This window comes from Amphiura filiformis, chromosome 7, assembly GCF_039555335.1.
Source record: "Amphiura filiformis chromosome 7, Afil_fr2py, whole genome shotgun sequence".
In the NCBI taxonomy this organism is placed as follows: Eukaryota; Metazoa; Echinodermata; class Ophiuroidea; order Amphilepidida; family Amphiuridae; genus Amphiura; species Amphiura filiformis.
In genome coordinates, this window is record NC_092634.1 from 71,397,695 (window position 1) to 71,415,968 (window position 18,274).

At 39.3% G+C, this 18,274-nt stretch overlaps 1 protein-coding gene across 1 annotated transcript in view; it reads left to right on the top strand.

Annotated features, from left to right (window-relative positions):
* LOC140158060 (sperm-associated antigen 17-like) overlaps positions 1–18,274 on the top strand; it is an 82,705-nt gene that overhangs the window by 59,864 nt on the left and 4,567 nt on the right. The window contains 12 exon segments of the mRNA XM_072181308.1: positions 975–1,156; positions 1,972–2,122; positions 3,050–3,234; positions 4,092–4,236; positions 5,506–6,521; positions 7,373–7,620; positions 8,021–8,250; positions 9,492–9,593; positions 10,831–10,965; positions 11,860–12,006; positions 16,737–16,936; positions 17,616–17,876. Coding sequence (XP_072037409.1) covers positions 975–1,156; positions 1,972–2,122; positions 3,050–3,234; positions 4,092–4,236; positions 5,506–6,521; positions 7,373–7,620; positions 8,021–8,250; positions 9,492–9,593; positions 10,831–10,965; positions 11,860–12,006; positions 16,737–16,936; positions 17,616–17,876 — 3,002 coding nt within the window.

The following is an 18,274-nucleotide window of genomic DNA, read 5'->3' on the forward strand; positions in this document are numbered from 1 at the left end:
TCCTCAGTTGAAAACATTATCGTCACATGTGGTACAGCGATAGCTTTATCAGCACTAGTTGGATATCTTGCCCAATACTAAACGTCTTTGTATTGCAAACAAACTTGATATAAAGGTCGCTTTTATGCAAAGGAATTGCCTATAAGTTATCTGTAGTTTGTCAGTGTAAGAAAACTAGGACTGTATCCATCGGTATATAATAATAATAATAATAATAATAATCTTTCTTTATTGTGGGTAATTCCACTTCAGTGTCAAGCACTGCTTTCCAAGCAGGCCCTCATACAATTATAATGTAATACATATAGATAAACGGTAAATACACATGGTAAATCAAAAACATAATATTGGTTTACATATGGCAAAGATTAATTCTTTGTGGATTTGAGGTGCATTTCCATTCCAAGTATTAACCGCTCTGGCATGGAATGTACGCTTGCCTGAATTTGAATTACATTTTGGTACAACTAAAGTATTTGATGTATGATTCCTGATAGATAAGATGGCCCTATGTTTCTCAAACATTTAAAAACTGAAATGAAAAGTTGATTTTGCCATCTATCATTTAGTTTTGTCCACTTTAGTGCACTCATCAAGTTACAAGTATTGGTGTTCTAATATCTGCAGATAAAATTGTCCTGGCTAGCTGATTTTGTAACACTTGCAGCCTTGTTTGGAATTCACTAGAAAAATTACTCCATACAGAGTTACCATAATCAAATTGAGGCATAACAAGTGCATTTGATAACATAACAATGGTTTGATGGTTTGATAAGGCAGGAAGTATTTAACACGCCTAATGACACCAAATTTTTTAGAAACATTTTTACATAAATAATCTACATGAGCTGACCAAGAAAGTTTAGAATCAAGTTTTACACCAAGATATTTAAACTTGTGAACTTGTTCAATAATAAAACTAGCCTCATAATATGTTTGATTTATATCATATGTGTGTTGTGATTTCATTTCAGGTGTGAAAGCAGATAGCCCCAGCTCATCAGATCCTTTACTAGTCAGACAATGCTATCCATATAAGACTAGTGGTAAACAACAATGTGAATCTACAAGGCAGACACCAGCCATGGCAGAGTTATCAAGACTTATTACGTGTGAGGGAACGGTCATTAAAACCATGAAAGATGGATCAACACAGGTATGCTAACTAGACCAATTTGATGTTTGAACAATCAGTCTACAAGTGAATAAATACTTTGGGAATGCCTTCACTGTAAAGGTGGGATTTGTGTGCTTTTAGTTTTTCAGGCTATTACAATTCCAAACATTTTTGTGTGGTTTTCATTTCACACAAGCTTTGAAGAACACAAAATGAATGAAAATAATGTAGCACATTGTCAAGCACAACCTTACCAAACACAATATTCCATCCGTTTGGCAAAGTTACAAAGTTCTTCTTCCAAATGACTTGTTCTTGTAATTGGCCCAATATGAGATCCAATTTACTTAAAATGGGACCAAAGGAAGATTTGGATCCAGACGAACCATAGCCCATTCATCCAGGAGATCCAAATCTTTCTGAATGAGACCTCATTTTTGAAAAGACAGCCAAGACCGTCATCCTACTCGTGCAACCCCACAATTTGAGCCCATGACCTATATGCCCCCTGTGGAAGACATGACCTTAATCTCCCACACAGGGTTACCTACATGGGTGACTCCATTTCAAATCGACACCCCTTGTGAGAGATTAGGGAACATGTTTTCCATAGGGGTGTATGGATGTTGACTGGAATATCCCATCTGCAGGTGGGACCTACTGGTTGGAATCACTGTTCTTCCATCATCTGCAGCTAATCTTGGTGTGCCTCAGGGCTCTGTTTTGGGTCCAATTTAAAAGCACTGATGTCAAACACATGGCTAAACTCATAAAGTGTAACCCCGGTGTAACCACTGCACACACACAGACACTGATTGTTGTTATACTTTTGTTGGCATTGTTTCTATTTGCAGGTCTTGTTTGCTGATGGTGCTGTAAGTTGTAGTGCTGGTTCCTGTGGCGTGTCCGCAGGCATGGGATCACATAGCAGGGATGCCTCGCCACAGAGGGCAGGTAGTGCACTAAGCATGGCACAGGGAAGTGAAATGGCTACCTCCAAGAAAGGTAAAATAAGGAGTGTTTGACTTTTATATGTGTCGGTGGAAAACATGCATAGATGAGGTTAAAACAAGTCTTTAGTCCTCACTAAATTTTGTTCCTGATGTTTCAGAGTAACCATACTCTGTTTGTAATGGTTATCACTGCTGATAATGGAATTTTTGGTGTTTCTATAGAACATAATCATACATCTTGGAAAGTTTTCGGCCCCAAGCCCAATTGAGGGTGGGGTTAGTCTTTCTCTTGATGTGAAGTGATTCCCAAATTTTTTTGGGCAATGATTTCTCTTCCTGTGAAATGACCTTAATTGAATCATGGTACAATAGAAAGCGAGCACTTGATCACATTATTGGACCAAAACAAATTAATGTAATTCCAAAACGTACTCGAAACAAAATTGAGTCTGTATTGCCATTCTGTGAATGTAGCGTGTTATATTTCATTTGTTAATGTCTTCGTTCTATTCATACAGGGCATGGGAGGGATATTAAGAAAGGTGGGAAGGGAAAAGGGATAGAGAAACCTGAGAAAAATATGCATAAGTTTGCTGATCATTTATCAAAATGTAAGGCCGATAACAGTGTGATACATGCCATTGTTAATTCACAAGCTAGCTAGGTTGCATGAAAATCAAACAATTGTTTTTTGACCATCTCAAAATTAAATGTTGTTTGAAATAATTAAAAATACCAAGTGAGCATGAGAAAATGTAATTTGTGTTAATGATTATAAATAGTGTGTAGTGAGTTTTATTGAAATCTTACCAAATTAACAAAAACTTGTGTTGTGTATGTTCCTTTTAGTCTAATCCTCAGTTTGGCCCATTTTAGCATTAAGTTAAGTCATTTGGTAGAGGATACCTGTTGTGTAATGGAGTAGTTTACTTTCTCTTTGTTTTAATTGTTTGAGTTTGATACAAACTTGTATTTTCAGCTAAAGGCAAGAATGCAGATAAATCTGATGATATACCAGCTTTAGAAGTCACTAATGATGAGTCTGATAGTGGCTGGGTGACAACAGCTCTTGATGGAACACGGATTGCTACTAAACCTGATGGTACACTGGATGATGTCAGACCGTGTATGCTGTTCTCTGCTAAGGATCCGGTCACTGCTGAGGTAAGGTGTTGGTTCTGAGTTCTTTAAAGTCTGTAGAGAAGGTTCTTGTAACTGACAAACACAAATCAAGCATAATTGTGGGATTTGTTGATGAAATTTCATCAGCGGAAAGTGTTTTCCTGTATGAAGTTCAACTTTAAGCAACCGTGTTTAAGTATAACCTCATGAATATACACGATGCACATGACCCAATCTAACTTATTTATTTGCCAAAATGCAAACGTGATGCGCGGTTACTAATAAACAGCAGTGGAACTTTGCATAACATTATAGTAACCTCAGCGTGCATATTCTTGAGCATGCAACTACCATATTTGAACATCGCATGATTAAACACTGTCGGCTATTCGACTGTTTAAAATGAAAGAGAAAGGTAAAGTTAATTTTTTTTTTTTATATAACAATATTATACAGATGGAATCATCAGTTATTTTTCAGGTATTGTGAAAAATCTAACTATTTTGCTTGGACAGACATAATGTTTAAATTTTTCACAATACCCTCAAAACAACTGATGGACAGTCACTAACCTCTCACATATACTTGGTTCAACTCATGATATGCGACGGTTATTTGGTTATCTGTATTGCACATTCACAGAAACATGTATTAATCACATCACAAAGCACGCTTGGCATAGGCGATGCACCAATTTGCATATGTACATGTATGCCAATTAATATCATTTCACTATGATATGTGTCTTAATCTATAGAGAAGTACGTACTGAAAAATAATTGCATCCCTGAGTGATGCAGATGAAAGCACCCAGGAATACTGATTCATCCATGAAGCCTGCTGGAGTACTTTTGTTTCAATGCAAACCCACCAATATCTTTTACATCTGTTGTTTTTAGGTAATGACAACAAGGGAAGATAGAGTTGTTATTGTAGAGAGACCAGACAAGACTCGTATAGTGGATCATAATGAAGGTACACGTATTACTACATACTACACACAGGTAGATGTACATGAGGATAACGATGAACAGGCTGAGACAGGTGAGATCCACAGGATGAATTGGGCTAGTCCAGTTGAAATCAATACACCTGCTATGGAAGACATGACCTAAATTTTCCACATGGGGGGTGTGAATTTCAAATGGGGTTACCTGAATGGTTGACTCCATTTGAAACCTATCCCCTGTATGGGGATTAAGGTCATGAGGAAGTGTATGGATTTCAACTGGAATATCCTATTGCATACTTCCCTACATACACTATATGGTCAGGAAATTTGACTCGTACGAACCCATACAGCACTCACTCACCCACTGAATTGTACATAAAAATGGTCATTATGAAATACCTTTCACATTGCCCAGCAGGATTTGCTCTTAGGCAACCAAAAACCCTGTTCTCTGACCCATGTTTTGCATTTTGATTTAAAAAAATTCGAAAACAGCAGTTTATAGCTTGAAGTAGATTGATTTTCACTAACATTTTTTGAAAAATTCAGACAATTTCCGCTGAGTTTTTAAAGGGTTTTTAGCGTCCCCCAGAATAAACAAATTAAAATAAATAAGTCCATCTGCCCATAGAACAGGTTAAAGGATCAGACTTCGTTAGCTTTTTTTTAAATACTGTTTTAACATTATTGTCAATTGGTGTCATTTAATTAAGTAATATTCAGGCAGCATTTCAATTCCACTAGTACATGCACCTTGTAGTCCCATGGCACTGTAAACTACTTTGGTCAGCACATGAGAATAGAAAAGGAAAAATGTAAATCAGGTTTGCTTTTGTCTGAAAATATTTTTTGACTTGTGTATTGGGCTATTCCATTTAAAATCCACACTACCCCTGTGGAAGATTTTGGAAATATGTTCCAATGAGGGAGTATGAATTTCAAATGGAATGCACATTAGGCAGCTCCATTTGAAACTGACCCTCCCTCTGGGGAAGATTCAGGTTGAATCGTTCTCAGAGGGTGTATGAAAATCAAATGGAGCTGCCTAATGTACTAATTCGATTGAAATTCATACTCCCCCTGTGGAACATATTTCCAAAATCTTCCACAGGGGTAGTGTGGATTTTAAATGGGATAGCCCATTTGTTGTAAATTTGATTTGCAAATAAAAATAATGCTAATTCCACATGATTACCTGTATTATAGCGTATACATGAATTACGCATCAAAGGTAGCATTTTTGAAGCACCAGTAACTGATATAAAAAAATTTGCATGTTTTTGATATTAGACCTATTCTATGCAGAATAGTGGAATTCTAATGTTGGGCTTAATTGATTTTCCTTTTGTTATCTATTGTAGGGGAGACAACACCTGGCAAGACACGCGAGGTTAAGCAGGTCAAAGTTGAATGCATGGGCTTTGCAACCGTCATATTCAACTGCGACGATAGTATAGCGACTACCATATTTGGCAATGGAACTCAAGTCATCAGCTTACCAGATGGCACTTATGAAGTGTTTCATAACGAGGGCAGCAGACTGCATGTTGATGGTGATGGTACTGCATTGTACACGCCTAAACATGAGCAAGAAGCTAATAATCCGGATACTTTGTACACTATGCGGCATAAACATGCAATGATTTTTGAAATGGTGGACAAAAATGGGAATATGTTCTCTGTGAAAAATACAGGGGATGTACAGGTACTGAAAGGGTTAGACTTGGAGGAAGGGAAGAATGGAGGAGGAGAAGGAGAGGACGAAGTGGAGAAAGGAAAGACGGAGGAAGATAATCAACATGCTCCACGATTCTTTGTGATCCATGATGACGGTAGCGGCATGGAGCTGCTACGAATGAAAGACATCCGTGAATATCTAGAGATAGCAGACCGCGATCCAACAACAGCGATTCTTGCTGATCCAATCCCGGATCACCCCGATATCAAAGGCATCAACATAATGCGACCGTACAGCACAGCGCTCAGCCAGTCCTGGTTGGTTCAATTTGACGAAAACAACATCATCCCGGCTCATCTAAAATCGCGGGACTTCTCCAAGCTTCCACCGTATGAAGCAAAGCAACCGGGGCCAAAGTTTGGCACTAACGTAGGCAAAGGACTAGCTGTTGGTTCAATAAAGAAGCCACTGCAGAGAGGACCTATCCCGGCATGCCCAAGTCAACTTGAGCTGCGACAGTTTACCGAGTACAAGCCGCTGAGTAAGGAATTGAGGGACAGGATGAGAGTAGGGTTGGAGGCTTATGCTAAGGAAGTTGTGAAGAAGCAGAAGACTTGGATGGATAATGCAATCAAAGATCCTAGGAGTGAAGAAGAGAAAGCTGGAGCTGGAGAACTACTTGCTCACATCCTGGCACAGGTACTTGTATTTGTTTTATCATTTTATATTTCTGCTATTTCTGCAGATATGTTTGAGGTAATAGCATATGAAAACCTATATAGTCTATTTGGCTTCATCATGAGAGTGACGTTAATGCTTTGTTGGAAGTTCAGATGTACCGCCTTTGATTGCACATGTAAACATGCCAGTTCTTTGAGTCTACACACGCAATGATACAACATGCGCTGGAGCACGTACTGACATCACTGTCTCAAGGAAGCTACACATGTGACCCGATTTAGTTCACTCAGGCTAATGTTGGCAAATACAAAACATATAAAGCCAGAAATAGGAAATCAAATCAATTCAAAACATGGGGTTTGGATTCATAGAAAGGGAATTGCATATACTTCATATAAACCTGATAATAACTGAATTGTGAAAAAATATGACTTTAGCCTGAGTCGACTGGGTCGGATCACATGTTCAGTAGGTTGAATGCCCAGTTACATCTAATTTTTAAAACTTGCATTAAAATGGAAGTTTTGTTTGAATCAAATGCCCTCAACTTGACCGGCATTTGGCTGGTAGTTAATGTCACTGTTACCTCATTGACTCTTCACAAAATAGTTGATTAGCCCCATGTTTTAACAAGAGCCTCTCATGGCAGTAAACATTGGAGTAATATCCCATATCTAGGATAAATAGTCACTTAGTCACAAAATTGTTGCAGAAATCAAATGGTTTAAAGGTACCTTTGTATTCCCTGATTTCTCTCTCCACCATTCAAATTCACAGTTTTGTATGTTTATCCAGCAACAGAAAAAATAACGTTTGCAATGATGATATCAGAATACATTGTTAACCTGTTCACACAATCTCCCCATCAGGAGGAGGAAACAGCCCCTATACAAGAAGGAGACTCACAACCAGATGGAACTGCAGCAACCGAAGGAGCCCCTCTAGCAGATACAATCCCAGGTGGTGAGACAGCCCTAATACCAACTCCTAAGCCAAAGGATATCTCAGGATCGGATGATGTCAAAGCTTTGTATGAGAACGCTACTGCGCCACCTGAATTACCACCAGCACCAAAACCTAAAAGTAAATACACGGATAGTGACTGGGAAAGGGCCAGGTATGTGGATTTATTCTGATGAGGTAATATTTCATTATCTAAAAGGCATCATAATGCTACTATGCTGCCTCTGCTAGTGCTACCCCTGGCCCCTGCACACAGGTGAAAAAATACATACACAGATAGTGATAGGGAGAGAGTCAGGTATGTGGATCAGATTTATCACAGCTTGTTTGAATAAAGTCACTGGTGACCATGGATGATTTGATCAGTAAACTCCTACATGTAATATACATGTGCATATACTCGTTGTTAAGGTAGCAGTGTTTGGTTGATGAGTACCTACGTATCCACACTCTGGAGAAGTTGCAGTGTTGATCTCTTTGAACGTGTTCATCTTGTCCCATTCGTATTTGGTATAATCATGATGCATGCATAATTGTGGTTATTCTTTTTTCAGGAGTGAGTTATTGGAGGAACAAGCCTGCCGTAAAGCCCTACAGAAACGAGAGGTGCCTAACTACTTTGACAGTGAGTGGGGTAAAAGTTTTCTGCTCTCATTAAGTGCAGGTCCTGACATGGATGCACTGACCAAAAATCTTGCTGTAGAGACACGGAAGGGAGAAGGAGAAGGACCCAACCATAGCCTGCCTAGTACACCAGCTGAAACACCTGTCAGCACTCGTAATGGTAGGTTGGTTTGTTTGTTCATTGCCTCTGTTATAGTATAAATGCAAAAGTGACTAGAGATTCATCACTTTTACCACCCCCATTTTATGCACTCAGTCAGAAATTTACACGGCCCCCACTTATGTCATGGAAAGTGCAAAATAAATAAATAAATGTAGACATTTATATAGCGCTTTATGCCGTAAACAGCCTCTAAGCGCTTTACATTTATTCCGCCGTCATTAGAATATGTCGGAACCACGTTTGCAGCCTACACATGGCGCAGAGTTCATCAGTGCAACGACTGGGACTACCCCTTCAGCTTCCCATCGCATCTGGGTGGGGTGAGGCAAGCGAGGCAAAGCGCCTTGCCCAAGAGCGCAACACGGTGGTGGGACGGGGAATCGAACCCACACACGTCGAGCAAGCTCTCAGATTATGAGTCCAAGGCCGTAACCACTGAGCCACCGTGCCCTCTTGAGTCCAAGGCCGTAACCACTGAGCCCACCGCACCCAGTCAGTGGACATGCACCAAGTCTGGTGAAATGCATCTTGTCGTAGGAAAATGTATGGGATACCAAATTTGGATAGGATCGTTGCTAAAGGGGTTCAAAGTGAGCCAAAAATTGTTTGAGCAGTCAGGGAATTGAGACCAGGTGGCTACTGCCTCAATCTGTCTTGAAATATGGGGGGGGACAATCATCCTGAATTGTCAAAAAGTGGCTAAAAAGAAAAAAAAATGGGTCCTTTTGCCAAAAGGTGAGGAGGACATCCCCCTTGTCCCCCTCCCCTGGGATTGATGCTTATACCCCCCTGCCCACTTTCGAAAACCTGCCACTGATGATAACATGCCACCGCTGACAAAAAATGGTGTCTGGCCTGAACACTTAATATACAAGCATAATCAGTTAACTTTACCGCTTGTACAACCCACAGAGGGGTGACTGCACTTTGTTTCACCTCAAATGTAGTAGTGACATCAGTGCTTTTACACGGTTGCACCACAGGCATGCTGGCTAGCCTTTGTATAAGTATGTCTGTAGATTCACACACGGTTGCACCACAGGCATGCTGGCTAGCCTTTGTATAAGTATGTCTGTAGATTCACAATGCAGGATTATGATAACACACAATTTGATACTGTGGCCAGCAAAAGATGCCACTACCTCACTATAAGTGGATGACTATGAGACTGATTGAAATATATTTTGATAAACTTCTATTTTATGTTCAGTTGTATTTAATTCATTTTAATTTGTCAGCTTCAGGGGAAGGCAACCAGTCAGGTGCTGACAGTACATCACCACAGAAACAAATCAATCTGACAGCATCCAGAGAAGGCATGCAAGTCACTCCAACTCAAGGTAACACCTCTAACCCTAACAGACTGATTACATTAGCTTGACTGAACTATGATTGCCAGTGATGCTACTATTATATCTGTATTTTTATGATCCTAGCATCCTCATTTTAAGACATTTGCTAGCAGATATCGACAACAAAAAGCTTATTCCCAAAATTTCAATTGATTCCGATTTTGCGTTTGCGAGTTATGCACCAGAACGTAATTTTTTGGCTAAACGAATTAATCTGAAAGAAATTTTTTTTAAATAAACATTATGTAGCCAGAGGCTTCCAGTGGTATATAAATCTCAACTTTTTTAAAGAAAAGTGGGGGATGTGCTGTGGATCACAAAATGCCCTTTTAAATCCACTGTGTCCATGTTCTGCATACATAAATTTGGAACCTGTTTGGAACAATTTTAATTACAATTGAAGTAATAACATCCTAATTTTTGTGTGAAATGTTCCAATTATTTTTGTGTGAAGTTCCCTGTAGTTAGACAGTAGTTTTGCAGACAAAAGTAAGAGATATGCCATACAGATTTATTATGTCCTCTGTTTTGATTACCATGTCTGTTGGCTATATTTGCATCCCAGTAATTGAATGAGTACCCCAATTTGCAAAGTGCTTTTTCAAGATATTGGATTTTTTTCTTACTAAAAGCTATGATTAATATGGGATGGCTTCAAAAGTCAACCTATGGTCAACAGACAGTACCCTGGTAAACTGGCAGTATGGCTGTGCTTTATTCTAAACAATAAAAACTAGGCCCAATAACTAGTTCTGTCAAGATGCCAGTGATCAACCAGTGGTTGGATTTTGTAGCCATCCCTATTAAAACAAGAAGCATTGTTTTCATTTTATTTCAAGACACACTCCTGCATTCAATATTTCTAAGGTACTCTAATTAGAGCTTACTTTTTACAAACCCAAACTTATCATTTCAAGTCTCTATTGATTCTATTAATTATTTTGAAACATTTGGTTAAGATTCCATGAGATGATGTCTTCCTGATGAATTCATAGACACATCTAATGAAATCACTAACACAAGGAGCGACTGCACCGGTACTGTGATAACTGATGGTGCTCTCTAAGAAATGCCAACTTATTTTGAATTCCTGCTGTGAAAGCCTATCTACCTAATAATGTTCCAATTTAATTTTGTGAAGTTATCTGTAGAGAGCATTTGCTTTTGTAGATCAAAGTTCAGTTTTAATCTATTTTACCAAATTTTTGCCTTATTTGCCTTGTAGGTATTAGCCCATCTGATGTGCGCCCTCTGAACCCCACCCCAGGACACGCCCAAGGTAAAGGCACCCCTACACCCCTGAGACCTACCAACCCTACCCCAGGGCATGCTTCTCTTCAAGGTGCACCCACAAGACCAGGTAATAGTTATGTAGACTTTGTAAAGCATAATAGATTCTGAACATCAAAGAGAGGTACCAACTGTACAATGTATTATTAGTTTTAGGCATATTCTGTATTTTAACATGACTAGTCTGGTTAAAAGAGAAATATGGTTGATAGTTGTTTATATATGAAGTGACTGCAGTGTTTATAAAAACATTTTCACTTGTGTATGAAATGTAGGTTTCATTTCATGGTTGGAAGGATATCCAATCATGTTCTAATGAAACCTATGTTTGCATTCAATTAAGACCAGAAAGATAGAACATTCAATTAACTACATATTCTACACTATTACACGTCCATATATAAAACTGTAGAAAAAAGTGATACCACAATTAGCAGTAATCTAGTGAATCCATACTAACTACCTCAGGTGTCAAACCTTATATGTGACACGATCTGGTCCATGGGGGCCAAAGGCGGCAAATTTGAAACAGAGATAAAGGTAAAAATATGGAGCAAAAAACAATAAAATACATAAGAAAATAGACATCAAAAAACTTCATAACTTTAGAACCAAGTATGCTAGACCTTTGGTGTTTTCAGTAAATGATTGACTATTGCATGTTTAATGTAATAATTACAGTAACTCAATTTTCAAAAATGCCTCCTTTGGCCCCCATGGACCAGAATGTGTCACATATGTAGTGGGAGGTGAACAGCTTTGTTGAGGTTGCTGCTCCTAGCCTAATTGACATGCATGAGATTACACTGACCACTTTGCTGTTAATCATATTGCCCTACAGTATCTGATATGCTGCAGGTTTTTAATCTCAGACCCTCAAGGTTGGTCGGCAGTTTGGTGTCACCTCAGCTATTTGTTAATCGAAGTACACATGACTTGAATCCAATGATTTGTCTCTTTTCAGGTAATCCTACACCAGGAGGTCTGACAGATAACACAGGAGGTCCTGTGCTTGCAAGTGAGACGCCCTCTAGTTATGCATCATTTCCCAACTATCCATCTACTATTCCAGAGCAAACAGAAGAGGGTTTGACTGAACGCACAAATACAGGTAGGCTTACAGTGAGTTACTACTGTGCAAAGAGGGTTTGACTGAACGCACAAACACAGGTAGGCTTACAGTGAGTTACTACTGTGCAAAGAGGGTTTGACTGAACGCACAAACACAGGTAGGCTTACAGTGAGTTACTACTGTGCAAAGAGGGTTTGACTGAACGCACAAATACAGGTAGGCTTACAGTGAGTTACTACTGTGCAAAGAGGGTTTGACTGAACACACAAACACAGGTAGGCTTACAGTGAGTTACTACTGTGCAAAGAGGGTTTGACTGAAGCGCACAAATACAGGTAGGCTTACAGTGAGTTACTACTGTGCAAAGAGGGTTTGACTGAACACACAAACACAGGTAGGCTTACAGTGAGTTACTACTGTGCAAAGAGGGTTTGACTGAACGCACAAATACAGGTAGGCTTACAGTGAGTTACTACTGTGCAAAGAGGGTTTGACTGAACGCACAAACACAGGTAGGCTTACAGTGAGTTACTACTGTGCAAAGAGGGTTTGACTGAACGCACAAATACAGGTAGGCTTACAGTGAGTTACTACTGTGCAAAGAGGGTTTGACTGAACGCACAAATACAGGTAGGCTTACAGTGAGTTACTACTGTGCAAAGAGGGTTTGACTGAACGCACAAACACAGGTAGGCTTACAGTGAGTTACTACTGTGCAAAGAGGGTTTGACTGAACGCACAAATACAGGTAGGCTTACAGTGAGTTACTACTGTGCAAAGAGGGTTTGACTGAACGCACAAACACAGGTAGGCTTACAGTGAGTTACTACTGTGCAAAGAGGGTTTGACTGAACGCACAAATACAGGTAGGCTTACAGTGAGTTACTACTGTGCAAAGAGGGTTTGACTGAGCGCACAAACACAGGTAGGCTTACAGTGAGTTACTACTGTGCAAAGAGGGTTTGACTGAACGCACAAATACAGGTAGGCTTACAGTGAGTTACTACTGTGCAAAGAGGGTTTGACTGAACGCACAAATACAGGTAGGCTTACAGTGAGTTACTACTGTGCAAAGAGGGTTTGACTGAACGCACAAATACAGGTAGGCTTACAGTGAGTTACTACTGTGCAAAGAGGGTTTGACTGAACGCACAAACACAGGTAGGCTTACAGTGAATTACTACTGTGCAAAGAGGGTTTGACTGAACGCACAAACACAGGTAGGCTTACAGTGAGTTACTACTGTGCAAAGAGGGTTTGACTGAACGCACAAATACAGGTAGGCTTACAGTGAGTTACTACTGTGCAAACAGTTTACAGGTAATGCAGCATTTTGCATTCAACAGGGTTGAAGCAGGGCTTGAAATAAGCCAAAATCATCAAGGCCATCTGGGCTCTTAGGTTTAAAATCTAGGGGCCCTCATCTATTTTCATAGGTCGGAACTGAAATTGTAAAATTTTAATGTTAGACTGATCCACATTCTGACACTTTTTAAGATTCAGACTCACAACTTTAGGGTAGCATCTTGATGGGCCTTCAATGATTTTCACATGCTTTTGGTCCAAAGGCCTGACTTATATCAAGCACTGGTTGGATGTAGTAATTTGTGGGAAGTACATGTAGAATATTCAATATCCATATAGGCAACACGCACACGCATGAGAAAATATAATTAGGGGTGGGCGAATGAAACCATTTATGGGAAAATTAATTTTGGACGAATGGATTCTATGGCCATTTTGGCTGCTGATTCCAAATCTAATCAGTTCTTTGGCCTCAGATGACATCTGATATTGGTTTCTAGCGTTTTTCAAAATGGCCGCCAAAATGCCCCAAAATCACTATTTTTGTATATAAAACTTCAAATATCTGAGCAACTCTGGCTTGTAATATGTCTAATCCTATGTTTTCATGGTCACTGGATCCAAAAATAGATGAATTAGACCTGTTGAAATGTTTATATTCTCCATTTGGGGTAAAAAACCTGTATTTTTAATCATTTGTTGGTCAAAATTACCCCAAAATCACTATTTGTTGTTTATTAGCCTTCTTACATTCATGCAACTATGGGTGTAATATATCTAACCACGTGTTTTCAAGGTCTCTAAATTCAAAAATAGATAAGTTGTACCATATATAATGTCTAAATATGTTGAAAATAAGTAATTTTTAGGCATTTTTGGTCAAAATTACCCTAAATCAAAATGTATATAGGCCTAGGATTTCGGATATTATTACAACTGTGACTTACATATGTCTGGGCTTATTCATGTTTTCACATGGTCAATTACACTGTACATTGCAACAAAATTCAAATATAATTATATCAGGAGTTACATCGCTCATGTTGTTAAAATTTGTGGAAAATAATTTGACAAATTTTGGTCAAAATTGCCAAAATGTGCAAGTTCAGTATAACAGTCTTGCTTAGGCTATTCATATGAAACATACATGAATTTTTGAACCATAGCTATCATGTTAACAGTACATTCAGTAATAGATTATTTTATTAAAATGTCTTCAGTGACATTATCTTCTGGTCTCTCAGTGCATTTCTAATTGATGCTTTCAGTTCCTCCACAGAGAATTTTTCCATCTTAAACTTGCCATCTACTCCTTTCACGCGCCTCATCTGCCGAATGTCTGGAGCTACTGTGAGCCGAAGATTAGAAATTTCATCCAGGAGTTGCTTTTCTGTAAGATGTGGTAAAATGTGCAGGTCGTTTGGAGTGGTGGGCCATTATGCTCTATGCATCTTTCTAAAACTGTTAGAGTTTTACTGGCTTTCTTCTTCTAAAGCTCCTCCTTCTTGTGGAGTGCTGGTTTCTTTGCAGATTCAACAGTTGCAAGAAAGTCTGCTTCTAGCTTTTGCACTGCATTCACCTCTTCAGAACAACGAGCCCACTTCCAACTTGCCTTTCTTTCATCTAATGTTTTCGATTCAAATTCATAATCTACCAGAAGACCATCACTTGCAAGAAGATTCTTTCTTGAAAGAGTTTGGATTGAAGTACTTCCACCAGTAACTTTGATCCTGTGGTCTAGCTTTGAAAATTCCGATTCACACCCTACAAGTTGGTCAAAGGAGCATACTTCATGTCATCATCTCCATCATCATCTGTCCTTCTGAAGTATTTGGTGTTGGAAATTTGGTTCTACACTGCATCAATAACTTCTTCAATTACTGCAGCAACAAGTCTATCTTTTCCAGATCCTGCTTCTCCTCTCTTGTCCAACATAATCTTCTCTAACTCAGCTAGTTTGCCCTCAAGGAAGTTCTTCACACCTGCCCATTTTATGTCTACACTGTCCTGATCACCCATCTTGTCGATTCCTAGTAGTTCCATCATTGGGAAGATGATCAGATCACCCATCATTGAGTAAATCTCAGAACAGCAGGTGAACCACTCATTCTGAATAAATGTAGCAACCGCAAGAACAAGTTACTGTTGGTGTCCACGACTGCATTGAAGAACTACTGAATTGATTCACGCCATGTCAAGTACACTTTTGCTAGTTCTGTGATTCTACCAAATCTATTAGCTACGAATCTTTTGAAACCTTTGCACTGAAGTTTGTTATCTGCCATCCAAGACTTGAAATCATTGTAGAGGGACACTGAATGCCAAGTGTCAGCAGTGATTTCCTTTTACCTGAAGGTCCAACTATGGTGGTGTGGTCTGCTTTAACATCGTAATGACGATGACCAGCTGCCTTTGTGGTGTCATCAGGGCCTACTGTTACAATATGGTCTTCTTTGTTGAGGATTTAATATCGCATTTAATTGACCTGCGACTTGGAAACACATATGTCAAGTCAGAAGACAGGCGATGGACTCCTGGCGTCATTGGTGATGATTCTGTCAGCTCAATTTCTTCGTCACTTTCAATTTCATCATCATCATCATCATCTTTGTCATTCTGATGTTTCCAATTCTGACCAAACACCATATTAGCTACTCTATCTAACTACCACTTTTGCAACCTCATCAGGTGACATCCTTGTCTCTTCAAGGCACTGCACAACACGTCGCATCAAACTCTCATTCAGACTTCTTCTTCCAGTGCGTACTTTAACTTGTGGAAATGCAGAGCCCTGTTTTTCATCGATGTCTGTGAGATTTGGTTCTTTTATTGATAAACGAAGCTGTTTTTGATCTGTGAAGAGGGATTTCTTTGATGTCTGTGGCTCTGTAAAATTTGGATCACTTTCACTATCTATTGGAGTATTAAGAACTTCACTCATTTCTGATTCATCTAGTTGCTTTTGCTCTTCCAGCCTGCTCTTTGCTGCTGCTTTTTTCTTCTCTTCTCTGTGTTATTTCTTCTACCTCCTGACATCAATGTCAGGAGGGCTTCCAAGAAGGCCTAATTGCATTATATGCATATAATCTTAGACCCAAATCGTGTATTTTCTGTATATTTTTGTTAAAAAATGTTATTTTTCTTGGACATCACCCTACAAGTACCTCCAATGTCTTAAATATGTTCATATTTGAATTCAGCAGCCTCAAAAACATATAAAAAGACATATTACATAACATTTGTATGTACTTTATTACGAAAATATGCCCAAAAAGCCATTTTCCCGCCATTTTTCAAAAAAAGGGCGGAAACCAATATCAAACTTCATCGCAGGTCAAAATGATTGTCATAATTTTGTTCAGCAGCCAAAATGGCCATAAAATTCACTCATCCAAAAAAAATTGTGTCATTTGCCCATCCCTAATATAATAATAGCACAAGTCATAAAATCTTTTTATTTATAGCACAAAGTGAAGTATTGAAGCAAGCCAGCGGTGAGACCAATCCTGATGCAGCTGGTTATGGAGTTATCCCATCAGCACAGAGTGATATAATTCTCACTAGGAGTCTAGTGACAGATGTAAACGGACAACCTCGTAAAGACACCGTCAGGCTGCCGGCAGCAATCTTGGGAACAAAACCCGGAGCTGTACCTAATGATAGGGTAAGTGGATATTTTTTGAACTCTATACCATTTTTCACCCTGATGTGGCAGTGACATCAGTACAAATTTCATTGGGTACAGATTCAAATCGCTAGTGTTCGTTCAAAGTGCTGTATACACATGCATGCGCTTTTAAGACGCCACATCCTCAACCGGCTACCAACTCCCATAATTAATACTCTCTGGTTACTGGCCTGGCTATCAAATTAGGGGCTTTTATTTGGATAAAATTGTCAAATGGGTAGGTATTTTTGTAACACAACCTGCATATAGCATTTTTACTTGTGGTGAGTCATTGATATCAGTGCACATTTCATTGGGTGCAGCTTCAAATTGCAAGGGTTCACTCACATGCTGGTGTATGCATTTAAAGACACCGCAAAACAGCTGTCTCAACACGTTGATGTCGCTGACTCACCAAGAATAAAAATATGAAAACAGTAAACTTACGGGCCACTGGCATGCAGGCAAGTGTTTTAGGCCACAGATCTGAAAATACAAATAATTGCATATAGTGGTCGTATTGGTCCAGTAATATATTTGTATGTCATTTTGCTGTGTCTTGTTTTGTTCATTTGTTTGATTGCTTTCTGGCTTTCTGGCTGGCTTGCTTGCTTTCCTGATTGCATTTAATAGCTTATTGTAAATATATCCTGACAAAAGTCGTAACGTTTCACAGTTTCAGACTTTGGAGGATCCCGTCCGACGCAAAACACTTAACTCTTCCATCGCTGGAGCAGAAGCCAAAGGCATCGCAGCACTGTCCACTATGCGTGGCTTTGAGTTGGTTCCTGGTGAGGTCCATTTTGGTACCCTACGTGAGGGCTGCACCTATGCATTCACTGTACATCTGAAGAATGTCGGGATCGATGGGTGTAGATATAAGGTGAAGCAGCCACCACCTGCTACCGGCATGCAAGTGCTTTATAAACCTGGACCTGTAAGTAATAGAGCAATGCTGATAAAATGGGTGCATTGGGCTATTCCAGTTGAAATCCATACACCCCCTATGGGAGACATGACCTTCATCTTCTACACAGGGGGTGTGAATTGCAAGTGGAATTACCTGAATGTGTGAATCTATGTGGAATCTACACCCCTGTGTGGGAGATTAAGGTCATGTCTTCCATAGCAGGGGTATGGATTTCAACTAGAACAGCCCTTTTAAATGGGTGAGAGTGACGACTACACATAAAAGAGGAGGACAATTGTGAAACTCTAATTGTTCTTATGAAACTCTAGTTGTTGAAAAAAGGGAAAATTCAAAATTCAAATCAGCTGAAAACAGAAACCCTCACAGGCCATTTTTGGCCAGCAGTGTTCTTTAAGGTGGCTTTA